The 15,682-nt window shown below is 35.5% G+C and overlaps 1 protein-coding gene across 1 annotated transcript in view; it reads left to right on the forward strand.

Annotated features, from left to right (window-relative positions):
- Positions 1–15,682, forward strand: part of SLCO1A2 (solute carrier organic anion transporter family member 1A2) — a 61,600-nt gene that overhangs the window by 37,173 nt on the left and 8,745 nt on the right. Inside the window, 2 exon segments of the mRNA XM_032645575.1 lie at positions 3,357–3,522; positions 10,834–11,006. Coding sequence (XP_032501466.1) covers positions 3,357–3,522; positions 10,834–11,006 — 339 coding nt within the window.

Genomic DNA, 15,682 nt, shown 5'->3' on the forward strand with positions numbered 1-15,682 from the left:
GCAAATATGTAAAAAGGCATAATCTAATCATGAGTCGGGACTTTAATTCAGTTTCTAGACTCCCATGCTAGCGTTCTTTTCATCATATTACATTGAACATAAGAAAAGTAATCTTGTTAGACCTTTAGATCTGTTTTTAAATCGAAGTATAGTTGATTTACAATGTGTTAGTTTCAGGTGTACAGCAAAGTGATTCAGTTACACACACAAATATAAATATATATATATATGTTTCTTTTTCAGATTCTTTTCCATTATAGGTTATTACAAGATATTGAATATAATTCCCTGTGCTATACAGTAGTTCTTGTTGTTTATTTTATATAAACTATTCATTTTTTATACAATTCTATTTATTTTTTTATAGTGTATATCTGTTAATCTCAAACTCCTAATTTACCTCTCCCTTCTTTCCACTTTGGTAACCATAAATTTGTTTTCTTCGTCTGTGAGTCTGTTTCTGTTTTGTAAATAAGTTCATTTGTATCATTTTGTTTAGATTCCACCTAAGTGATATCATGTGATATTTGTCTTTCTCTGTGTTAGACCCTTTTTAAAAAACTCTTTTTCCCTGGTTTTATTGAGATATAATCGACAAAAAACATCATGTAGGTTTAAGGTGTATAATCTGATGATTTGATACATTATATATTGCAATATGATTATCACAATAAGGTTAGTTAACACATCCATCACCTCACATATTTACAGTTTTGTGTGTGTGTATGGTAACTTTTAAGATCTACTCTCTTGGGAACTTTAAAACATACAGTATTGTTAACCATAGTCACTAGGATGTACATCGTATCCCCAGAACTTATTCACCTCATCTCTGCAAGCTTGTCCCTTTGACCACCTTTCCCCATTCCTTTTCCTACCTCGCAGCAACCACCAATCTACTGTTTCCATGAGTTCAGTTTTTTTAGATTCCACAAATAAGTGAGATCATATAGCATTTTTCTTTCTCTTTCTGACTTACTTCACTTTGCATAAAGCACTCAAGCCTCATCCATATTGTTGCAAATGGCAGGATTTCCTTCTTTTTCTACGGTGGGTGATATTCCATTTTGTGTGTGTGTGTGTGTGTATATACATATACCACATTTTCTTTATCCATTCATCTGTCAATGCACACATAGGTTATTTCCATGTCTTGGTTATCATTGTGAATAATGCTTCAATGAACACAGGAATAGAGATATCTCTTCAATCGTCTATTTTCATTCCTTTGGATAAATACCTAGAAGTGGAATTGCTGGATCATATGGTAGTTCTGTTTTTAATTTCTTGAGGACACTCCATACTGTTTTCCACAGTGGCTCTATCAATTTACATTCCCACCAAAAGTGCACAAGGTTTCCCTTTTCTCTACATTCTTGCCAGCATTTGTTATCTCTTTCCTTTTGATAACAGACATCCCCTTAAACATCCTAATAGGTGTAAGGTGATATCTCATTGTGGTTTTGATCTGCATTTCCCTGATAATTAGTGATGTTGAGCACCTTTTCATTTACCTGTTTGGCTGTTTGTATGTCCTCTTTGGAAAAAATGTCTATTCAGGTCCTCTGCCCATTTCTGAATTAGATCATTTGGTTTTTGTTATTGAGTTGTATAAGTTCTTTATATTTTGGAAATTAACCTCTTATCAGATATATGATTTGCAACTATTTTCTCCTATTTCATAGGTTGCCTTTTCATTTCGCTGATGGTTTCACTTTCTGTGCAGCAGCTTTTTAGTTTGATGTCATCCCACGCATTTATTTTTCCTTTTGTTACTTGTGCTTTTGTTGTCAAATCCAAAAAACTCATTGCCAATACTGGAGTCAAGGAGCTTACCCTTTATGTTTTCTTCTAGGAGTTTCATGGTTTCTGGTCTTAAATTTAAATCTTAATCAATTTGAGTTGATTTTTGTGTATGGTGTAAGATAAGGATCCAGTTTCATTCTTCTGCATGTGGCTGTCTGGTTTTCCCACCACCATTTATGAAGAGACTTCCCCAACCCTATTGTATATATTCCTAGCTCCTTTGTTGTAAATTAATTGACATACATGCATAGGTTTTTTTCTGGGCTTTCTATTCTGTTCCATTGATCTATGTGACTGTTTTTATGCCAATACCATACTCTTTTAATTACAATAGCTTTGTAATACGGTTTGAAATGAGGAAGTGTGATATTTACACCTTTATTCTTCTTTCTCAAGATTCCTTTGACTATTCAGGGTCTTTGTGGCTGTAGGATGGGCTCTGTGGCTGTCCAGGCTCTCAGGCCAGGCATTCTGGATGGGTAGGACTGGAGGCTATACTTAGCAGTTGGGTGGAGCTCCATGGCCAGGGTGGCACATTGACTGGGAACCCAAACCAGGCAGAACTGCCAACCGAGCTCTCTGGCCAGATGGGGTCACCACTCAGCTCTGCAGATGGGGAGAGGCACTAGCTGGGATCCCTGCTTGGGCACTGCTGCAAGCAGGAATTCAGTTTACCAAGATCTGACTGCTGGTTGCTGTAAGTCCTTCCCCCCTCTCCTTCTCCAGTGGTCAAACCCCCCAGATTCTCCCAGTGATCCCCTTGTGGAAAGATCTGAGTGGGCCTCCTGGAAAGCATTCAACAATCTGGGGGCACTGGGCTTTCTTTTCCCACTGGAGAAACCATAGGCTTAGGGGGACTGTCTTGATGTGGTGTTGTGCTAGCCAGGGGGAGGGGCAATCTGCTCAGAGTGTTATTGCTCCTGTTATCCTTCTAAGGTCATCCTTCTCAGTCTCTGTGGCTCAGGAGGTGCTTCAACCTCACAACTGTGTTCTGGGATTTTCACAGTGGTGTCTTGTTTATGGATAGCTGCTAATTGGTCTTCTTAATGATCACTGAACACTTTTTGTACTAGAAGAATATATTTGTTTACTCAAGTAGTTGTTTCTGGAGCTAAGTGTATTATATACATTATAAATTGCACTTACAGACTTTGCTCTTACAGATTTTGAGCCCTTGAGATTGTTTTTATAAAATATGATCTCTCTTGTTATTTTCCACCATGTGGACCAATACTGGGATTTGTTCATCTTCATTTTTGAGTTCTAATTAATACCTGGAAAAATACTTTCTGTGCAGTAGGTGTTCAGGTAATGCTTGTTTATTGGCTTTTGTTTACCTGAAAGAAATCATTGAAAAACTGTCTGTGGTCACCAAAGTAAGGTGTATTTTCTTGCAGAGTTATAGTATCCAAGCCATACATTGACAGTTGGAAGATTTCTGCTTCTATTTTGGGAAGTAGAAGAAATATAATTGGGAACTGAGCTGAAAAGAAAAAGAAAATGCTCTAATATTCTTTCAATATCCATGGCATTATTTTAAATCATTTCAGAGTGCCACAAGATTTACATGTGGAAAATGTCATCCTTGCTGACTGCAACATGGATTGTAACTGTCCAACTAAAATATGGGACCCTGTATGTGGAAACGATGGTTTGTCATACATGTCAGCTTGTCTTGCAGGTTGTGAGACATCCTCTGGAACAGGAATAAACATGGTAACATATCTTATTGGCCTTTTATACAGAACTTTTGTTTTATGCACTGCATTGGCACATTCCAACTATGAACTGGGTCCATATTTGACAAAAGTAAAATTAAAGTCTTTCAAAACAAAATTATAATTTTTTTGTGGAAAAAATAAGTTAATTTTTATGTGCTCACTTAATTTATCTTTTACTTCCTAGATCTTATTTGAATTCTTCTGCATCTCTGAGCTCTGATCTTTAATTTCATAACAGTTGACATTATTACTTAGTGTCATTTAAAAATACTCTAGACTGAAAAAAAATACTCTAGACTGAGATAAAGTAGGCAGTTTTGCTCTCAATTATCCAGTCAATCTCTTTGCTGGTTTTTTTTTCTTTTTTCCTGTGTATATGTACACATGTACTTTCTGTGTTTTTACATCGTGACAGCTTTTTAAGAAGATAGAATTGGGCATGTTTTCTTGCCTAAAAAATGTCACTTATAATGTTGGTTGGTGATCAAAATAAAATACAAATTTTGATTTATTTATTTTATTGCTGGGTCAAAACATATACAAAATTCTAACGTTTATAATGGTTATTTATTCATTTATTTAAAACATCTTTATTGGAGTATAATTGCTTTACAATGGTGTGTTAGTTTCTGCTTTATAACAAAGTGAATCAGTTATACATATACATATGTCCCCATATCTCTTCCCTCTTGCATCTCCCTCCCTCCCACCCTCCCTATCCCACCCCTCTAGGTGGTCACAAAGCACCAAGCTGATCTCCCTGTGCTATGCGGCTGCTTCTCACTAGCTATCTATTTTACATTTGGTAGTCTATGTATGTCCATGCAACTCTCTCACTTTGTCCCAGCTTCCCCTTCCCCCTCCCCATATCCTCAAGACCATTCTCTAGTAGGTCTGTGTCTTTATTCCCGTCTTGCCCATAGGTTCTTCAGGACCATTTTTTTTCTTTATTCCATATATATGTGTTAGCATACGGTATTTGTTTTTCTCTTTCTGACTTACTTCACTCTGTATGGCAGACTCTAAGTCCATCCACCTCACTACAGATAACTCAATTTCGTTTCTTTTTATGGCTGAGTAATATTCCATTGTATATATGTGCCACATCTTCTTTATCCATTCATCTGTTGATGGAAACTTAGGTTGCTTCCATGTCATGGCTATTGTAAATAGAGCTGCAATGAACATTGTGGTACATGACTCTTTTTGAATTATGGTTTTCTCAGGGTATATGCCCAGTAGTGGGATTGCTGGGTCGAATGGTAGTTGTATTTTTAGTCTTTTAAGGAACCTCCATACTGTACTCCATAGTGGCTGTATCAATTTACATTCCCACCAACAGTGCAAGAGGGTTCCATTTCCTCCACACCCTCTCCATCATTTATTGTTTGTAGATTTTTTGATGATGGCCATTCTGACTGGTGTGAGATGATATCTCATTGTAGTTTTGATTTGCATTTCTCTAATGATTAATGATGTTGAGCATTCTTTCATGTCTTTGTGGCAATCTGTATATCTTCTTTGGAGAAATGTCTATTTAGATCTTCTGCCGATTTTTGATTTGGGTTGTTTGTTTCTTTGATATTGAGCTGTGTGAGCTGCTTGTATATTTTGGAGATTAATCCTTTGTCAGTTGCTTCATTTGCAAATATTTTCTCCCATTCTGAGGGTTGTCTTTTCGTCTTGTGTATGGTTTCCTTTGCTGTGCTAAAGCTTGTAAGTTTCATTATGTCCCATTTGTTTATTTTTGTTTTTATTTCCATTTCTCTATGAGGTGGGTCAAAAAGGATCTTGCTGTGATTTATGTCATAGAGTGTTCTGCCTATGCTTTCCTCTAAGATTTGATAATGTCTGGCCTTATATTTAGGTCTTTAATCCATTTTGAGTTTATTCTTGTGTATGGTGTTAGGGAGTGTTCTAATTCCATTCTTTTACATGTAGCTGTCCAGTTATCCCAGCACCACTTATTGAAGAGGCTGTATTTTCTCCACTGTATATTCTTGCCTCCTTTATCAAAGATAAGGTGACCATATGTGCGTGGGTTTATCTTTGGGCTTTCTATCCTGTTCCACTGATCTATATTTCTGTTTTTGTGCCACTACAATATTGTCTTGATTATTGTAGCTTTGTAGTATAGTCTGAAGTCAGGGAGCCTGATTCCTCCAGCTCCTTTTTTCTTTCTCAAGATTGCTTTGTTTATTCGGAGATTTTTGTGTTTCCAAACAAATTGTGAAATGTTTTGTTCTGTGAAAAATGCCAGTGGTAGTTTCATAGGGATTGCATTGAATCTGGAGATTGCTTTGGGTAGTATAGTCATTTTCACAATGTTGATTCTTCCAATCCAAGAACATGGTATATTGCTCCATCTATTTGTATCATCTTTAATTTCTTTCATCAGTGTCTTATAATTTTCTTCATACAGGTCTTTTGTCTCCTTAGGTAGGTTTATTCCTAGATATTTTATTCTTTTCGTTGCAATGGTAAATGGGAGTGTTTTCTTAATTTCACTTTCATATTTTTCATCATTAGTGTATAGGAATGCAAGAGATTTCTGTGCATTAATTTTGTGTCCTGCTACTTTACCAAAGATGCTGGTAGCATCTTTAGGAATCTCTATGAATAGTATCATGTCATCTGCAAACAGTGACAGCTTTACTTCTCCTTTTCTGATTTGGATTCCTTTTATTTCTTTCTCTTCTCTGATTGCTGTGGCTAAAACTTCCAAAACTTTGTTGAATAATAGTGGTGAGAGTGGCAACCTTGTCTTGTTCCTGATCTTAGTGGAAATGGTTTCAGTTTTTCACCATTGAGGACGATGTTGGCTGTGGGTTTGTCATGTATGGCCTTTATTATGTTGAGGAAAGTTCCCTCTATGCTTACTTTCTGGAGGGTTTTTATCATAAATAGGTGTTGACTTTTGTTGAAAGCTTCCTCTGCATCGATTGAGATGATCATATGGTTTTTCTCCTTCAGTTTGTTAATGTGGTGTATCACATTGATTGGTTTGCATATATTGAAGAATCCTTACATTCCTGGGATAAACCCCACTTGGTCATGGTGTGTGATCCTTTTAATGTGCTGCTGGATTCTGTTTGCTAGTATTTTGCTGAGGATTTTTGCATCTATGTTCACCAGTGATATTGGCCTGTAGTTTTCTTTCTTTGTGACATCTTTGTCTGGTTTTGGTATCAGGGTGATGGTGGCCTCGTAGAATGAGTTTGGGAGTGTTCCTCCCTCTGCTATGTTTTGGAAGAGTTTGAGAAGGATAGGTGTTAGCTCTTCTCTAAATGTTTGATAGAATTCATCTGTGAAGCCATCTGGTCCTGGGCTTTTGTTTGTTGGAAGATTTTTAATCACAGTTTCAATTTCAGTACTTGTGATTGGTCTGTTCATATTTTCTATTTCTTCCTGGTTCAGTCTCGGAAGGTTGTTCATTTCTAAGAATTAGTCCATTTCTTCCAGGTTATCCATTTTATTGGCATATAGTTGCTTGTAGTAATCTCTCATGATCCTTTGCATTTCTGCAGTGTCAGTTGTTACTTCTCTTTCATTTCTAATTCTATTGAGTCTTCTTTTTTTTCATGATGAGTCTCGCTAATGCTTTATCAATTTTGTTTATCTTCTCAAAGAACCAGCTTTTAGTTTTATTGATCTTTGCTATCAATTCCTTCATTTCTTTTTCATTTATTTCTGATCTGATCTTTATGATTTCTTTCCTTCTTCTAACTTTGGGTATTTTTTGTTCTTCTTTCTCTAATTGCTTTAGGTGTAAGGTTAGGTTGTTTATTTGAGATGTTTCTTAAGGTAGGATTGTATTGCTATAAACTTCCCTCTTAGAACTGCTTTTGCTGCATCCCATAGGTTTTGGGTCATTGTGTTTTCATTGTCATTTGTTTCTCGGTATTTTTTGATTTCCTTGTGGATTTCTTCAGTGATCTCTTGATTATTAAGTAGTGTATTGTTTAGCCTCCATGTGTTTGTATTTTTTACAGATTTTTTTCCTGTAATTGCTATCTAGTCTCATAGTGTTGTGGTCAGAAAAGATACTTGATACGATTTCAATTGTCTTAAATTTACCAAGGCTTGATTTGTGACCCAAGATATGATCTATCCTGGAGAATGTTCTGTGCACACTTGAGAAGAAAGTGTATTCTGCTGTTTTTGGATAGAATTTCCTATAAATATCAATTATCTCCATCTTGCTTAATGTATCATTTAAACCTTGTGTTTCCTTATTCATTTTCATTTTTTATGATCTGTCCATTGGTGCAAATGGGGTGTTAAAGTCCCCTACTATGATTGTGTTACTGTCAAGTTCCCCTTTTATGGCTGTTAGCATTTGCCTTACGTATTGAGGTGCTCCTATGTTGGGTGCATAAATATTTACAATTGTTATATCTTCTTCTTGGATCGATCCCTTGATCATTATGTAGTGTCCTTCTTTGTCTCTTGTAATAGTGTTTATTTTAACGTCTATTTTGTCTGATATGAGAATTGCTACTCCAGCTTTCTTTTGATTTCCATTTGCATGGAATATCTTTTTCCATCCCCTTACTTTCAGTCTGTATGTGTCCCTAAGTCTGAAGTGGGTCTCTCGTAGACAGCATATATACAAGTCTTGTTTTTGTATCCATTCAGCCAGTCCGTGTCTTTGGTTGGAGCATTTAATCCATTTACATTTAAGTTAATTATCGATATATATGTTCCTATTCCCATTTTCTTAATTGTTTTGGGTTTGTTATTGTAGGTCTTTTGTGCCTGTCGCCAGCGGCTAAGGTTTGTTCAGTGGGTTGCGTAGGGTTCCTGGTGGAGGGGAATAGTGCCTGTGTTCTGGTGGATGAGGCTGGATCTTTTCTTTCTGATGGGCAGGTCCACGTCTGGTGGTGTGTTTTGGGGTGTCTGTGGCCTTATTATGATTTTAGGCAGCCTCTCTGCTAATGGATGGGGTTGTGTTCCTATCCTGCTAGTTGTTTGGCATAGGGTGTACAGCACTGTAGCTTGCTGGTCGTTCAGTGAAGCTGGGTCTTGGCATTGACATGGAGATCTCCTGGAGATTTTCACCGTTTGATATTTCTTAGAGCTGGGAGCTCTCTTGTGGACCAGTGTCCTGAATTTGGCACTCCTACCTCAGAGGCACAGCCCTGACACCTGGCTGGAGCACCAGGATCCTGTCATCAACACAGCTCAGAATAAATGGGAGAAAAAAAATAGAAAGAAAGAAAGTAGAAGATAAAAAAAAATAAAGTAACATAAAATAAAATAAAGTTATTTAAATAAAAAATACTTATTAAAAAAAGTTTTTAAGTCATAAAAAGTAAAAAAAAAAAAAGAAAGAAAGAAGAGAGCATCCAAACCAAAAACCAAATACACCAATGATAACAAGTGCTAAAAACCATACTTAAAAAAAAAAAAAACAAAAAACGGACAGACAGAACCATAGGACAAATGGTAAAATCAAAGCTATAGAGACAAAATCACACACAGAAGCATACACATACACACTCACAAAAGAAAAAAGTGTTAAATATATATATATATTTATCGTTGTAATATATATATATATTACAATGTTGTAATATATATTATATATGTTATATATATTATTATTATATATATATAACGATATATATCGTAATATAATTATATATATATATATATATATATATCGTTGCTCCCAAAGTCCACCTCCTCAATTTGGGATGATTCGTTGTCTATTCATGTATTCCACAGATGCAGGGTACATCAAGTTGATTGTGGAGCTTTAATCCGCTGTATCTGAGGCTGCTGGGAGAGATTTCCCTTTCTCTTCTTTGTTCTCACAGCTCCAAGGGGCTCAGCTTTGGATTTGGCCCCGCCTCTGCGTGTAGGTCTCCGTAGGGCGTCTGTTCTTCCCTCAGACAGGACGGGGTTAAAGGAGCCGCTGACTCGGGGGCTCTGGCTCACTCAGGCCGGTGGGAGGGCGGGGTACGGATGCCTGAGGCGGCAGAGGTCGGTGTGACGTTGAAACAGCCTGAGGCGCACCGTGCGTTCTCCCGGGGAAGTTGTCCCTGGATCCCGGGACCCTGGCAGTGGCGGGCTGCATAGGCTTTCAGGAGGGGAGTGTGGAGAGTGACCTGTGCTTGCACACAGGCTTCTTGCTGGCGGCAGCAGCAGCCTTAGTGTCTCACGCCCGTCTCTGGGGTCCGCGCTTTTAGCTGCGGTTCGCGCCCGTCTATGGAGCTCCTTTGAGCAGCGCTCTTAATCCCCTCTCCTCGCGCACCAGGAAACAAAGAGCGAAGAAAAAGTCTCTTGTCTCTTCGGAAGCTCCAGACTTTTCCCGGACTCCCTCCCGGCTAGCTGTGTTGCACTAACCCCCTTCAGGCTATGTTCACACGGCCAACCCCAGTCCTCTCCCTGGGATCCGGCCTCTGCAGCCCGAGCCTCAGCTCCCAGCCCCGCCCGCCCTGGCGGGTGAGCAGACAAGCCTCTTGGGCTGGTGAGTGCCGGTCAGCACCGATCCTCTGTGCCGGAACCTCTCCACTTTGCCCTCCGCACCCCTGTTGCTGTGCTCTTCTCCGCGGCTCTGAAGCTTTCCCCCTCTGTCACCTGCAGTCTCTGCCCGCGAAGGGGCTTCTAGTGTGTGGAAACCTTTCCTCCTTCACAGCTCTCTCCCACTGGTGCAGGTCCCATCCCTATTCCTTTGTCTCTGTTTTTGCTTTTGCCCTACCCAGCTATGTGGGGGAGTTAGTTGCCTTTTGGGAGGTCTGAGGTCTTCTGCCGGCGTTCAGTAGGTGTTCTGTAGGAGCTGTTCCACATGTAGATGTATTTCTGATGTATTTATGGGGAGGAAGGTGATCTCCACTTCTTACTCTTCTGCCATCTTGAAGCTCCACCTTCCAAATTTGATTCTTACTGAAACCTGGGAACATAAGAATTCAAAAACGGTTGACTTTGTTCTGTTTGTGAAATAAACTATATTTTTTGAAATAAAATTTTGTTTATTGGTAAGTAAACATTTCAACTGAGCATTCTGAAACAAATTTTATTTGTCATATTTAGCATGTGGCAAAACAGCATGTTTTTCTAAAAAGCATGACTTTTAGGCAACAGAGCTATTGCAAATGTACTCAGATTTAGAAAGAAATACCGTTTTTCGGAAACCACCTTCTATGTTTTGTTTCACGAGATAATCCTGAGACACAATAAAGGATATGAGAATAAAGGGAATAAACTGTCTATCTTGACCTAATTGGGCATGCAGAAAATATTTGAGATTTGTATTTAAAACTTTCGTTCCTTAAATAGGATAATATATTATTTTTGACAGGTGTTCCAAAATTGTAGCTGCATTCAAACACCAGGAAATTCATCTGCAGTTCTTGGGCTATGTGACAAGGGACAGGACTGTTCCATGATGCTCCAGTACTTTTTAATCTTGTCGGTGGTCAGCAGTTTCATCTATTCTTTATCTGCCATCCCTGGATATATGGTTCTCCTGAGGTACAAGAATTGTTTTCTTTATTTAGATTTATTTCTGGTTATTTAGTAAGGGAGCTTTTTCTAAGAAATCCACTTAAGTCCACAGTATCTAAGAACCTGGTGCTCTATATATACCAGTTATTAAGATTTTCCCGTTAAGCATTGTTGAATTTTACCAAATTTTAAAGTTAGCAATAAAAATGTTTATCTGTTGGTATTTCCCTCCCTATCTTTCCTACCTTATTTCTTAGAGTTAAATTAGTGAACCTCTCATTGTTTAACACAAGAAGAGACACATTTATATTTTAGGGTAAACCATATGAAATGATCATTTTCCTAGGTACAGAGTGGTTGCCTAGCTGTCATTTCTTATAGTTCAACCTATAGGACAGCAGAGTTTAAAGCTGTCGGAAGTCTCAGTTTCACCAATTACTACCCACAGGGCAAAAGGCAGGTTAATTGATCTTTGTGAACTCCTTTTATCTTTAATTAAAAAATCTTCTGTCTTATAAGGCTACTGTGAGACACAAACATTGAAGGGCTTACTGAAAATAGGAAATTGCAGAGCTAGGATTCAGACTTAGGTTTATTACATGTATTTTTCCAATTACAGCAGCTTCATGCCTTGTAAACAATTCTAAACATGCCTAGTAAGCAAAGTGCATTGTTTTCTCTTTTCTTCATCTTGAAGCAGAGTTAAGTTGATCATAATTCTCAGTTCATAGTTTATCCTAGGTGAGGTAAGGTTTCCCTCTTGTTTTATTTCACTTTATTTTAATTTTTTTCATTCCATTCCCCACTTCCTATTACCACCGACATCTATATTAATATGATAGACATATGTTCTTAAATACATATTTTCCTTTGTAAAATATTAAGTTTTTTGTGTATTGTGTTTTATATTCACACAACTAGTGTTGTGCCATAAATTTGTTTTGGTTCAAAAGGTACATGGATACATAAATTCACCAAGTACTGCTAGTACTTATGAGTTATTCTCGTACCATCAATGCATGGGAATTTCTACTTCCTTATAGGCTCACCAACACTTAGAATTATTGAACTTTCTGACTTTGACTCTTCCAATGGGTGTAAAATGGTAGCTCACTGATGTTTTAATATGTGATTTCCTAATTCAATGAGTTTAAGAATTTCTTCAAACTTTTTTCTAGTTATTAATGCTTCTGCTTCAAGATGCTTATTCATTATTTTTGCCCATTTTCATTATAATTCCTATACTTTTCTTGGTGAATTATAGACATTAATGTAATATTGTTTACTTGCTACAATTATCTTTTCCTGGTCTCTCATCTTTCCTTTGAAGTTTTTCATAGTATTTTTTATGAAATTAAATCCTAAATTTTGTTGTAGTGAAATCTAACAATTTTATTGCCTTAGGGTTTGTGTATTGGGGAGTCACATTTCAAAAGGGTTCCCATATCCCTAATTTATAAAAGTATTCCTCTAAATTTTATCCTACCAGCTATACAGCTTTACCCAGTTCTTTAAGTCATCACAAGTCTATCTTTATGTGTGGCTCAAGAGAGAGAGATATTCAGTGTTATTTTTCTCCAAAAAATAAAGAAGCTTTCCCAGCATCATAGCACAAATGAGAGGTCTTTATTCCATTGATTTGTGGTGCCATCTTTATCGTATTTAAAGTTTTTATATAACATGGGCCATTTTCATTCTTATTCTGTTCCACGGTTTATTTGTTCTCATACCAGTGACATTGCATATGTTAATGTCTCATACAGTAGCTCTTCCTCACCCACCCAACACTTTCACCTTCACTCTTCCTTATTCTTTTCTTCCTAAATTGATTTAGCTATCAATATATGGATCTTTATACTCACATATGAATTTGATTGTATGGATTCTATATATTAATTGGAGAAACTCTGACATCAAATATTTGTGAACATGGAAAATTTTTCCATTTATTTAAAATTTCCTTTATAGATACTACACACACACACACACACATATAGTATGTATATACACACACAAAATGTTACCATGTACAATTGCAAATATATATGTACCCATATATATCCAAACATACCTATATGGACATGTACTTATTTGTAATTTAACATGGTGTTATTTTCTTTTATATTTTCTAGTTGGTTATTGTTGGTTTAGAGGAATGCTGTTGATTTTTTAAAGTTTACTTTTTATCCAGCAACTTTTCTTATTTTTCTAATAACTTGTTGATTTTGTTAGGTTTTCTATATAGAAATATGTGCACATATGGAGAGTTTTATCTCTTCACTTCCAAACCTTACACATCTTAGGTTTTAAAAATTTTCTTACAGCATCAGCTTGGACCTCCAAAACTGTGTTAAACTATTTGGTGATAGTGAGTATTCTTATTCTTTTCTAATTTTAATGGAAACCATGTAAAATTTTTCCATTAAATATGATGCTTGCTATAGATTTTTAGTATGAGTTTTCATCTAGTTTCTGAGTTTTTAATAATAGAATCAGTATTCAACTATCAATATATTTTTCTTCATCTAGGAAAAAATTTACATATAATCTTCCAACTCAGTACTTTTAGTGTAGTGGAAAAAAGTGATAGTTTTTTTCTACATTGAACTGCTTGCATATCTAAGAAAAACCATACTTAATCACAATATATTTTTATATATGATTTGATTTAAATAATAATTTATTTAAAATTATTATATCTATGTTGATAAGTAAAACGTACCTTTTATTTTCTATTCTTTTTTGGTTTTTTTTTTGGAATCTTTCTAGGCCCACAAAATAAATTAATAAATTTTCTGTTTTTAAACTTCTGGAACAACTTGCATTAAATATCTGTTTGTTGAAAGTTTTATGAATTCACTTGTAAAACTGTTTGTACTTTGGGCTTATTTGGTCAGTGATACTTGGTTATTATTTTCATTTATTTAATGTTAGTGTCTATTCACATTTTCCATATCTGCTTACACCAGTTGTATACTTGTTAGTGTATGGTGTTTATAATATTCTTTTATCATTCTGATATTCTCTGATATATATATATATATCAGAGAATATATATATATATATATTTCTTTTTTAAAGAACCAGTTTTTGGCTTTGATAATCTTTATTTCATCTATTTCTGCTCTTTATTTATTTAAAATTTTTTTTCCTTTTGGGCTTGCTCTGTTTTTCTTTATTCAACTATTTAAGTTTAACACTTAGATAATTTGCTCATTTTGATTAATGTAAATAAAATCATACATTTCCTTGCAAGTATTGCTTTAGTTATATCTGAACTAGTATTTTCCATGAAGTTTACTTCTAACTCTTTTGTAATATCTTTTATGTTTGCTCCACCACACAAAAATTTATTTATGTGTTATATAATTTCCATATCTATGAGAAATTTCTATAGGTATCCTTTATTATTGTTATTTCATTTTCACGTTCAGAGAATATAATCTGACAGATGTGGGGTTTGGGGGGAAATATTGAGGCTTTCTTTGGGGCATAATGCATGTTCAATTTTTGAGTGTTTCATGTGTTTCTGAAAAGAAAGTGTAACTTCTGCATTTTGGGTATACAGTTTCAATATTTCTTTGATTGAAGTTAATCACTGTGTTATCTAAATTTTGTAGATCTATGCTTGTTTTTGGTCTGCTTAATTCAACAGTTTTTTGAAGATGGATGTGAAAATCTTTTAAAATTGCTGATGTATTTCTTCCTATAATTCTGTCAGTTTTTTAATTTATATATTTGGAGGCTATATTGTAGGATGTAAATGTGTTTTTATCATTATACTTCTATTATTAGCAGCACTTAATTTTCTTCTTTATCTTTTAGTCATTTCTTTCAGGCAATTCTATTTTGTCTCTTATTAAAATTGCAGTACTGGCTTTCTTTTGGTTCACTGCTTCCTGTTACACCTTTTTCCTTCCCTTTCTTTTCAATCTTCAATCTTCTATTTCACTTTATAGACAATATGCTGGATCTGATTTTGTAATTTCAGATTGGTGAATTTAACCCACTTATATTATTATAATTAATGTGATAGGGCTCTTTTGCCACTTTATTTCATATATTCTATTTATTTGACTTTTTGCTTCTGTTTTTGCTTTCCATTGTATTTATTGGATTTTCTTCTGCTGCTTTAAAAGTCATATCTTTCCAATGGCTAGCCTGATTATTGAAATTCTTAGCTACATTTCTGTTTTACTTATCAATTTCAAAACTTTTCAGTAATAATATCTACTTTCTATTAAGATGAATACTTAATCATGCTCTCATATCTCTTCATATCTTTACTCTCTTCCTCCAGCTCTTGCCAAGATCACATTGTTGGATTTAACCCCTGAATTTTTATGGATATACTTATGCTTTTCTCTATTTTTGTGGAATCTTCATGGATCTCCTACCATGATGGTAGAGGGATGCAACATCTATGCTACTCTGCCAGTTTTTAAGAACTATTTTAATTTCTCTCAGCATTTTCCCATAATTTGCATTTTAATTTTTCTTTCTTATTTCTGGATTCTAGAATTAATGTTATCAATGTCAAATAGTGACAGCATTTGGAGAACAGTTTAAACTGTTTACAATTTCTTAGCTATAAGGATTTCATACTTTCGTGAGATTATAAGGTGGTATATTAGAAATAGAGGAGAAAGAAAAATTCTTCAGTGAAATTTAAATGCCCTATTTTCTGTATTAAATGGTAACTA

Source organism: Phocoena sinus, chromosome 10 (genome assembly GCF_008692025.1).
Source record: "Phocoena sinus isolate mPhoSin1 chromosome 10, mPhoSin1.pri, whole genome shotgun sequence".
Classification (NCBI taxonomy): Eukaryota; Metazoa; Chordata; class Mammalia; order Artiodactyla; family Phocoenidae; genus Phocoena; species Phocoena sinus.